Source organism: Eupeodes corollae, chromosome X (genome assembly GCF_945859685.1).
Source record: "Eupeodes corollae chromosome X, idEupCoro1.1, whole genome shotgun sequence".
Classification (NCBI taxonomy): Eukaryota; Metazoa; Arthropoda; class Insecta; order Diptera; family Syrphidae; genus Eupeodes; species Eupeodes corollae.
The window spans coordinates 3,954,331-3,966,110 of record NC_079150.1 but is presented as its reverse complement, the minus strand read 5'-3'; the positions used below and the strand labels follow the sequence as shown (position 1 = coordinate 3,966,110).

Sequence of the window (11,780 nt, the reverse complement as noted above, 5' to 3'; positions counted from 1 at the left end):
GAGGGTAGATTGTAATAACATACTCTGTCATACTACATCGTTCCATTTACGCTTAACTCCGTTAACTATCTAAACGTATAACCATAACCACTGATTGTCTGAATGTCTGCCTGTGCCTGCTGAAAATTCAATACGATGGCGGCGGTAGAGACACGCGACGGCAGCGGTAGAAATGATTTGGTTTGATATTGTGTGATATTAAGTTTAAGACTTTTTTGCTTGCTACTTTCTATTTGCTGCGGTGTAGTGTATTCTCCCTTTTCGTTAAGTGTTTCTCAAAAGAGTTACACTGGCAAAAAATTGTTGACCACCACCATCAACATTATCATCGGGCCTGCCTCTGTCTCATCGGGGTATCGCGAAGGAAGTCGAGATTTCTAGTTGGTTGTTGATGATCGTGGTTGCTTTGTGAACATAACAATATTTCGAGAAAAATAACAAAAATCTAAATAAATAAATAAAACTAAAAAAAAAATTAATTGAAAAGATTAAGAGTCATCGTTCTTTATTAATTAGTGCATCTTTATTGGAAACAAAATTTGACAATTGGTGAAATTAATCGGGATTGTTTTTTGGAGCGTTATTCCGTGCCTTCGATAACTACTTTTTCCTTGTTTTTAATCATCTGTTTTCGGAAAAAAAGCTTGAGACTTTGCGTGTCTTGGTTAGCTAAATAGCAAAACCAAATAAATAAATAAATTAATACAATGTCATCCTGAGAAGAAAAAAAAACAACGAAAAACTGCTTAAAAAGATACATTCAACGAAAGACCGGTGAAATTTAACATTTCATCTGCCCCCTGCTGCTGCACTCTTTTTACATATCGAAAACATATCAAAATAAGAACTATGGCTGAATCTGGAATAGATTTGGGTTTTGATTTTGATATCGATTATCTTGAAGAAATGACAACGATTACGACAAATGGATTGAATGCACCCGGTTTGGAATTTTATGAGTTGAAATCCCGAATTCCACCGCCAGATGAAGTGTAAGTTTTTTTTTTTTAAATAACAACATAGGTATTTAGGTACCTACTTAAGAAGCAAATGAGAGAAAAACTCCTAACTTTATTTACCTACATTTGTATATTTAAGGCAGCAACATTAGTTGCTAAAAATGTATAAAGATTGTACCTAAATTTCTTGCAAATTCAATATCGGATCACGTGTGATTCCAAATAGTATGTATGTAGATACCCCTATATATATTGTATATAAATTGATACACATACAAATACACGTATATGCGTCAATAAGAGACATTCAATATGCTTTTTTTTTGGGGGGGGGGGGGGGGGCTTGGTTAGTGGTAAGTAAGAAAATAAGAAAATTGCAAATCACCAACAAATCTTGTGGGTGGAAAATTAATTCAATATCAGATATAATTGATATTATCTTTCCGTTTTGCTTATCACACAATTTGACAACAAAGCTGACGTCATAATTACTGTTGTGAAAGATCATGCTAAAGCTTAAAGTTACTGCATATGACATTTCATTTGATTCTGATGCTGATCAGCTGTCTTCCAATTTTTAATTTCAATACAGATAAAGCTCTGTTTTTATTTGATGGTAGTAATAAGAGAATAAGAGTTCATAATTTTTAAGTAAAAAAAAATTCTAGGTCTTCACATGCTTGCAATGTCATTTAACAAAATGGTGTATTTTAGCATTTATGACAGTAGCGAATTGAGTCTAACGCGATGTTTAAGTCAATACAAGACGTTAAATTAGGAGGAATGTCGGATTATACAAAACTGCATTGGGTTGTGTGTAATTACTGCTGTCGGAAAATTCCAGAGAAATTCCTTAGTTATTTCGTTTGCTTTAATCTTCCTCAAAATCCAATTAGGCATAGATTTCCTTAAAAAATGTTGTCTCAATGCTCATAAACATCAAGAGAAACTTGTAAGTAAAATTTACGTTCAAAAATCAATTAGGCGGCATAATATTCCAACAACTCTCAACCCATCTTGTTTGCGAACAAGGGCGGATCCAGACATTTAATAAGGTCACACACCTAATATGAAGATGAGTTTTTGAGCACCGTTAAAAAATGTTCTTTAATATTCTTTAAAGGAGACTGACAAAATTTAAATAATGTATTGTGTATCCTAACCATACATTTAGGTATTTAAATTGCTTAGGTGACAATTTTATTTATTAGAATATTTTAGAATATTGTTTTTCAGCAATATATGGTCTTAATATTTGGACGACTTCCTACATAAAAAAGCATTTCAACAGTTTTTTTAAATATACCATATTAATTTAAGAACTAAAATACAGTCCTTTGGAAAATTTCAGGAAGAAATGTCAGAAATTGTGTTGAAACGAAGCTTTTTCCAAAACTAATATATTCTGTTCTTGTTGGCATTTCTATGAATGCAAAGAACGGTAGAAAAATAAAGATACAAAAACCCAGACACGTTTTTTTTCGGGCTCAATTTTTGAAATTACTATCGTTATCAGTCACCTTACTCGTAGATTGGAACTTATGCTAAAAGTCAAAATGAGTCAACACAACATTAAATTTGTAGAGAGAAAAATGTTTGGTTCTTGAATTTAAGGAAATAGTTGCATTTAATTACATAATAATAATTTCCCTAATTAAATAAAACCATTAATTTTAGATACACAAATAAGTTGGGGAGAAACTTTAGTGTGGCACCAACAAAATTATTATGATTTTCAATTAAACAATAGTTTAACGAAAGTGTCACTTTTGCTGTTTTAATGACATTTATATTCTTGGAAATTATGTCTAAAACTAAGTTCTAGAACTTTACATTTTGAAATAAAACAATATTTAAAGCAGACGAGTTTCATTAATCTGGCGACTTAATATCACACTGTCGGTCTCTTATCAAATTTTTTCTTCTTAAGGCGCCAGTTATAACTATCATTGGTTTTCATCATTGAAAACAAACATTGGAATTTTTTTCACAGCTCATTTATAGCTATCATTAAAAATGTCTGTTATTTAAAAAAAAAATTCCCACTAAAAAATGTTTACGGACAGAAATCTGCCATTGGAATTGTGTGAAATGGAACACAAATCAGTGGAACGATTCGTTTCACTTTTGAACATAAAAGTATCAGCTGTTTAGGAAAATGAGTTTCCGTCCGGAAAATAAAAAACTACATTTTTAGAGAAAAATAAATGCGCAATTGCACTTTCTTTCCTTCTTTTTGTGTGATTTCCGATCCATCAGTATATAATTTTCATTTCTAATCAAAGGGAAAATATCGATTCAAAAAATGTTCCAGATCGATTTCAATGATAGCTATAACTGGCCCCTAAGAACCAGAATATTTGATCACTTTCTAAGAAAAGATAGCATGAAATTAATTTAAAGCATTACTAACGTTTTTCCAATTTTCATAATGAGTATCGCTATACTCACTAATGTAATTGGTCGCATTCACAAAGCTAGTGGCTACGTAGTCAAGGGGTTCTGATTGGCTAAATCTAACTACAAAAGTAGTTGAAATTTCCCCTCCGACATAGTGTAAAAAGTTCGGCTACAAAGTTAGTGCACACTGGTTTTGACGTTTCACAATCAGCTGCTCGGTGAGGACACAAGAATTCAAAATGAAATGAACCTTTCGGTATTTGAAAACAAATATAAATCAATCATATTATATCTTCTATTTGGTTTCATTGAATTTAAAAAGAAAAAACAACTATTTAAAGGTCTGAAAACACAAATGTTTCATATTTTATATATTTGTATTTGTGATCAATATGACAGTTCCGGATTGACTACCTTTGTTTTGCAATTTTGCATTCACAAAGCTAGTTGAATTTTGACTACGTAGCCACTAGCTTTGTGAATGCGCCCATTCACTTTAATTCATGTAATTGGTATTGATGGTATTGGCCGCACTAACAAAGAAAGTGGCTAAGTAGGCAAGGGATTCTGATTGGCTAAATCTAACTACAAAAGAAGTTGACATTTCCCCCTCTGACGTAGTGTCCAAATTTCTGCTACAAAGTTAGTGCACACTGGTTTTGACGTTTTGGACACAAGAATTCAAAATGAAATGAATCTTTCGGAATTTAAATACAAATATAAATCAATAATATTATATCTTCTATTTTTTTTATTGAATTTAAAAAGAAAAAAACAACTCAAATGTTCCCTATTTTATATATTTGTATTTGTCATTATTATGACAGTTCCGGATTTACTAGCTTTGTATTGCAATTTTGCATTCACAAAGCTAGTTGAATTTTGACTGAGTAGCCACTAGCTTTGTGAATGCGCCCATTGTCAATAGAACACAGAACGGATGGTACCTCAAATGTCAATTTATTGATAGGGGTGCTTTCAGAAGATTCGTTATTCTTTTATTTTTGTCTTAATTCAAATATTCATGGAAATGCAGATTAAAAGGTGCAGACTGCAGAGCTTTTCGCATTTTCGAATTTGCGATTCTTGCAAGATACAAATATTCTTTTAATCATGTAAGTATGTTTGTAATAATATAGATTGCATGTGTTGCATACATTTGATAAATTTCGATTGACGAAAAGCAAATCACTTGATTTTGCTTGATGATTTACCACTCGTTTCGTGAATGTATTGTTTGTATATGTTTCTTAGTGTTGTTATAAATTAAAGTGAAAATAAAAAAAAAACATTGGAGAGCCGTCATTTATTAACTCTAGAACAGACGAAGCACAAAGTAGTATCATTATCAATACACCATTAAGATCTATTTATTTTTTTGCATCCTACATTTCGCAACCCAAAACTCTATCTTCACTAAAAAATATCTTAACTGGCTATTGACTTATTATTACACTGGTGGACGAGGTTTTCTTACCGGCATTTAAATTGCACTTTTCCAATGGGGTTTGTTGTAGTAGTATTTGATGGATTCAAGTCTGAAAACCATAAAATAAATGCTGGTGTGCCCCACGGCTCTGTTCTATCTCCAACACTCTTTCTCATTTTTATTAATCCTGTCAGCAACATCTAATGCAATACATTGTTTCGCTGACGATAGTACTCTTAGCTTTTCATATTCGTTTTCAGACACACAACCCTCTTCTTCGGATGTGGAACTGCAACGACTAAATATGATACGCTCATTAAATTCAGACCTTAACCGCATTGTTCAATGGGGATTAAAAAACCGCGTGGAATTTAATGCTTCGAAAACGCAATGCTGTATTGTATCGTTAAAGCGAGATATACCCCCATTACCATTACCAATGGATGGCACTTGCATCAATGAGACTGAACACCTCGATATTCTCGGTATGAGTGTCACCAACCACCACTTGTGGAATGATCACATACGCGATGTCGCCAAAAATGCCGCAAGGTGTTTGGGTTTCCGTAGGCGATGCAAGAAATATTTCACTCCTTCTGATCTGGCTGTTATCTACAACACTTACATACGTCCAAAGCTTGAGTATAATTCCCATCTCTGGGCTGGTGCTCCTGCAACTTACTTAAGCCTCTTGGATAGTATTGAACGTAGAGCATTTAAATTGATAGAAGATAATATCATCATAAGTTCATTTACTTCGCTTTTACCGTTATTTGAATGGCTTATGCTCTAGAGAAATAGACAGTTGCATTCCTTCCCTTAAACAGTTCAACCGTAATACTCGCGCTTCTAGGAATGCTCATCAGAATACCCTCGAGCCCAACTTCGGCCGCACTATCAAATACAGAGATTCGTTCTTTAGCCGTACTACGTGAATGTGGAATGCCTTACCACACTCTGCCTTTCCTAGTCATTGCAATATTCAGAAATTCAAAACCACTGGCACCGACATCTCCTTTTAAACCCTCTCTCCTCTTCCTAGTGCTCACACTGTAAGTCTACATAATAAGGGTAGTAATATCCCCTTGAGTGTGTGTTAATAAAAAACTTTTTAAAATTTGAAAAACAAGTATATAATACATATAAATTGTTTTTAATAATTAGCGAACACTAAAAGGGTTTTGTATACCTTTAATATGCCAAAGAGGGAAGGGTTAGATAGGAGGTGCCGGTGTACATTGATTTTGAATTTCTGAACATTGCAGTGATAGGGAAAGATAGAGCGTGGCAATGCATTCCACATTCGCGTAGTACGGCTAAAAATTGAAACTCTCTACTTCATAGTACGACCGAAATCGGGCTTAAGGGTAAACTGATGGGCATTCCAAGAAGCACGTGTATTACGGTTAAATTGTTTAAGGGGATCTTATCTAAATTTATGAAATAGCTTTTTTTCAATAAAATTTGTAATGATTTTCTAAATCCATAATCGTTTTCTTCAATATTCAATTAAAATATTTTAATTATTTCATATAATATTCGAAAAAAAACTTTAAAATATATTTTAATTTCATCTGTCTTACAAAAATTAAGCTAAATATTTTTGCAAAAATGGTTTTTCAACAGAAAAAGGCAAAACGGTTTGAAAGTAAGTTTTGTTCTTGTAACGAATGTGTTATCTAAACAATACTATAATATATTAGAAAAAATAGTTTAGAAAACGTATATTTTTAATACTTGAGCAAATAGTTAAAAAAAAAATAAGGAATCGAATTCAGCACTAAAATTACTATTTGCCAATGCTATTAAAATATTAAATTGATTTTGAAACTTCATATAGAGCAAAATAAAGGCTCATAACTAATGAGAACTTCTGAAACTAAGTAAGATACTAGAATGCTTTAAATTGTATCTAGGAGATAAAGATTTGTACTTTTGAAAATCATAATACAATTTATTGTAAAGAGATATTTTGATTTAAAACTCAGTTCTCAAAAACCCTATTTTTGGTTGTTTTAAGCAATTTTAAAAACTGGTGTGATAGAAACTACGGACATCTTAATCCTTTAAAAAAAGTATTTTTCAGTATGACGATTTTGCGTATACTGTTGCTATTGATATTTTTGACACTATAACAGTTGATTCTATATTAACAATTTGAACTTGCGTATTATGTCGGTATCCTATAATTTATGAATGAATTAAAGTTAAAAAACATTTTGAGATTTCTTATACGAATATTGTTGTTATATTTATGTTGCAACTTAAGTACCGAACGGCAACTTAACTCGGTATCTACGTATTTTATTTCTTATCAGATGATTTGATTACAGAACTTAAGATAACACAAGTAGAATTTTTATTTTTAAAAGAAGTTGTATATATAATATACATACCTCATAGATTAAACAAAACAAAAGAAATACATGCTGCTTGGGCTTGTTTTGTTTTCTTTTTATTATGTCATTTATAGGTATTATATTATATCATATCAACGATTGACGTTATAGGCTGATCATGTGAATTTAGTGTTATCAAAAGTGGTTCTATCAATTTATATGATACATCCGGTTTCAATATTATAATATTATAAACAAATAAAATTTGGTCACCTAAAGCTAAAACACATATTAATTAGAAATGCTTTTGAATGTAAAACCAAATGATCTTAGCTATAAGGGTCCAGGGGATGAAACTGGATAAAATTAATCGGGTGCATTAAGTTTTTAATGTGGTTCAGTTTATTCATCTTAGACCGATAGAACTGAGCTAAAAATGGTTTTTCTTCATGTACGAGTATAGTTTTTTGAACATGGAAATTATTTATTTCTATTATTTCTACATACATTTTAAAATTTTCCTGAATTCAAATGCAATTAATCATTTGAATACAGTCTTTTGACTAAAGTTTAAGGAATATGTTTTAAAAGTCAAAGTCAAATTATATGAATCTTAACGTCCAGTTCTTTGATCCTAGTACTTTGATGCAGTCACTTAAAGAATTAAGCCTTTACAACTATGCCTATCTGGTAACAAAAGTTGCTGATCGATCAATTTTTTCAGAACTGCACTTTATACCCCACAACTATTTATGGTCGCCATTTTGATGAAGTTGGTTTTGAAATGTTAGATACCTATTTTTTCGGAAAGTGTAAATTGTAAATTGATTTGTGAAATTTCATGAAGAATCGTTAATCGAATTTTCAATTTCATGAAAAAATATAAATCAATGTTTCAAAGTCATTTAGATTTTATCTCATAATGAGGTTTTCATTGTAATAAGAGAAGTGTTGGCAAACCTGGCAACGCTGACACCTCCCAACTTAAGATATAAATTTGGTACCACTTTCATAAAAAAACGTCAAAAGAACTCGAGGTACAGAGAAGAGGTTAATTTTAGTTTTTCTAATTTAAATAGCAATTAATCAGTATTTTTTACTTAAATAAAAGCTATAAATTAAATTCTAAAGTTTTAGTATTATTTAAAAGGAAATTACTCCTATAACAAGAAGCTATAACAACAAATTTTATTCATTCCGAATTCGTTCGTTTTTTAACTTCTCAGTAATTATTTTAATGGGTCCGATTTGTCAAATTGAAAATTTTGACATTTCTCGACGTTTCAAGGTTCCTGGAAAGTTGTCTGTGCATGCGTGTGTACGTAAGTCCGTACGTTCGCGACGTTTTTTTTCGTTGTCCATAGCTCAACAACCAGAAGAGATATCGATTTAAAATAAATTTTGTTATACAGATAAAAAGGCAGAAAGATGCAAAAAGGGCTCTCAAGAAAATTTCGTGGGCGGTTTTTTTACAATAGCAGTTTAAAAAAAGGTGATAATTTTGTTTAATACTAACTATCTTACGAACCAAAAACGCTTGAGACTTGAATTAAATAATATATTGTAACGTGATACCAAACAAATATATTTTTTTGAAAAAAAAATCCTATTAACGTTTTTTTATAAATTATCGAAAATTTTGAGAATAGAATATGATTTAATCATTTTCGACTCAAATATCTTTTCAAAATTTTGAAATATTGGCTTTCAAATTTTGAGGAAAATCTATTTTTGTACAAAAAATAAAAACCCAACCAAAAAACAATAATAAAACTTGGTAAAAATTTACTTACGACTCAAAGAGCTTTTAAAAATTAAAAATATTGTCTTCAAACTTGTTTTATTTCACAGAAAATATTGTTTTCGATACTCACTTCTCTTTTTTATAAAAATCCAACAGTCCGTTTTTTTTTCATAAAAATATAAAATCTACAAAAAATAGTACGCAAATTTGGTTGAAATTGATGTTCGGTTCTTGATATATCTCAAATTAATTTCATTCATCCAATTTGTAAAAATTTAAAAAAAAAATCTATTTAACAAAACTTAATTTTCAAACTTAACTATATTTTATATGAACAATATTGTTGGTAATTTTAAAATTTGTAAGAGAATAATTCAACTAACAACTTTTTTAACAAAACCCGAAAACCTGCAAACCTTTTAAGCAAGACAAATCGACAAACAAGATGGGAAGTTATCAGTGTGGGTCGCATCCCAGCCTCTTTTTATTTCTTTGAATTTGTAGATTTTAATTATAATTCTTGACAAAGTAAAATAATTTAGCGGAACCAATTTATAAAGAAAAACAAATTGGTGGCGCTAAGTCTTAAGAACTTTTTCACAAAACAACTTGTCGACTGTACAATTTGAGCATATTACATTTTTAGCCAATTTACAAAGTTTTGCGCTCCACAGAACTATAAAACTTAAACAATTTAAAATAATAAAAATCTTTTAATTTGTTTTCGTTCCACAAAAACTTTAAATTCTATTTTTGCAAAGCAAATTATAATAAGTTTATCAAAAGTTTGCCAAGAAAATGATCGCTTTGCAAATGTATATGGTTATTATGTACTATAGTGTTTAAGATGCAGCGTCTAAGGTTAGAGTAAATTATTGAAAACAAAGTTAACAGATATTAAGAAAACGGAAACTCTTCATTTGAACATTTTTGTTTACTTACTTACTTACTTAAGGTCCGGGTGGACCTGGGCCTTAACCAACATCCGTCTCCAGCCAGCTCGGTCCCTAGCTAGTTGTCTCCAGTTTCGCACGCCAAGTTGGTCGAGGTCTTCACCCACCTGAGTGCGCCACCTGAGTCGCGGTCTTCCTCTACTGCGCCGTCCCTCGGGATTGAATTTGAAGACCTTCCGGGCTGGAGCGTTGATGTCCAAACGCTCTACGTGACCTAGCCATCTAAACCGTAGGACTTTAATTAACTAGGTCAGTGTTGCTGTACAGCCCGTGCAGTTCGTCGTTATATCTTCTCCTCCATTCTCCATTTATGCGTACGAGACCATAAATCACCCGAAGAATTTTTCTCTCGAAGCATCCTAAGACGCTCTCATCTTTCTTGGACAGGGTCCAGGCCTCAGCACCATAAATGAGAACCGAGATGATGAGTGTCTTACAGATGGTGATTTTAGATACTCGAGAGAGGACTTTACTTCTCAATTGCCTTCTAAGTCCAAAGAAGCAGCGATTTGCAAGAGTTATTCTTCGATTGATTTAGCGCTGGAGTCGTTGTATGTGTTAATAGCGGTGCCTAGGTAGGAAAAGTCCTTAACTACCTCAAAGTTATAGCTGTCCATGGTGACGTTTTGTCCAAGACGTCCTTGTTCAGTGTCCTTTTTTGATGACATTGATGATACTTGGTCTTGTCCTAATTGATCACTAAACCCATCTTCTTCGCTTCCGTTGCAATGCTCAAAAACCCTTCACTGACATCACGCTTTGATCTTCCAATTATGTCAATATCATATGCTTATCCGAGTAATTGGATGGACCTTTGGAAGATTGTGCCTCTAGTGTTGGCGGTTGAGTTTTGCAAAATTCTTTCCATAACGATGTTAAAGAAGTCGCATGACAGTGCATGGCCTTGTCTAAAACTTTTTTTTTACATCAAATGCATCCGTAAGATCTTTTCCAACCTTGATAGAGCAGCGTGCATTCTCCATCGTCATTCTGGGGTTTTGTTCAAAAATCTGCTGTTCATTAAAAAAGATTTCAAAGTAGAACAAAATAAAAATTTGAAATTCAAATATTGTTTATTTAAAAAAAATATTTAAAAAAAAATACAAAACATAATAAATTCAATTCCAAGCTTTTCAGTTCTCGTTGCGCTCTTTGTAGAGTAAGACGTCCTTATCTTTCTTTCTCCATCGAGTCGAAACGGTTCAAAATTCCGAAGCGAATACGCAGCCTAAGCAACGAAGATCTTAGATCTTCAATCGCGAAAGTGAAAAAAAAGAATCTTGCAATGTCAAAGCAAGGAGATTTGTCCAGTAATAACTACTGGCAGCCCTTCCAAGCTCAATATTCACGTGACGTCGGTGATGATAATGAGAATGAAATGTCTACGACAGAAAATGTCACTAAAGCAATTGCTCCACCCATTAAATTGCTGCATAAATCTGCAGAATTTGTCCATGATCTAATGAAGGAACTTAAATTTGAAAACTATTCAATTAAAAGAATATCAATCGGGATAAAAATTTTTTGCGAGTGCATAAACTCTTATAATACAGTGTGCGCGGCATTAAAAGAAAAAAAGTGTCAGTTTTTCACCCACGACATAAAAAGTGAAAGATCTTTCAAAGTAGTTCTCTTTGGTTTGGATGAAGTCAATATTCATATTCTCAAAGCAGAACTATGTAAATTGGGTTTAAGGTGCAAAGACGTTAAAATGATTAAAAAAAATTATGAAAAATATACAGAAGTATTTTATATAGTTTTTCTTGAAAAACAAAGTGTTAAAATTGCCGATTTAAGAAAAAACATTCGGCAAATTTTTCGTACTCAAGTTCGTTGGGAGTTCCAACGAAGACTGAAAAATAAAATCACTCAATGTGTAAATTGTCAAATGTATGGACACGGTGAGAGAAACTGCTGTGTAAAAACCTACTGTGCAAATTGCTCACAATCCCATAA

General features: G+C 32.0%; 1 protein-coding gene across 1 annotated transcript in view; it reads left to right on the top strand.

The window, feature by feature from the left end:
* Positions 1-101: 101 nt before the first annotated feature.
* LOC129953167 (putative uncharacterized protein DDB_G0277255) overlaps positions 102-11,780 on the top strand; it is a 62,293-nt gene continuing 50,614 nt past the window's right edge. Inside the window, exon 1 of the mRNA XM_056066024.1 lies at positions 102-992. Coding sequence (XP_055921999.1) covers positions 850-992 — 143 coding nt within the window. The 5' untranslated portion in view covers positions 102-849. The remainder of the gene's footprint in view (positions 993-11,780) is intronic.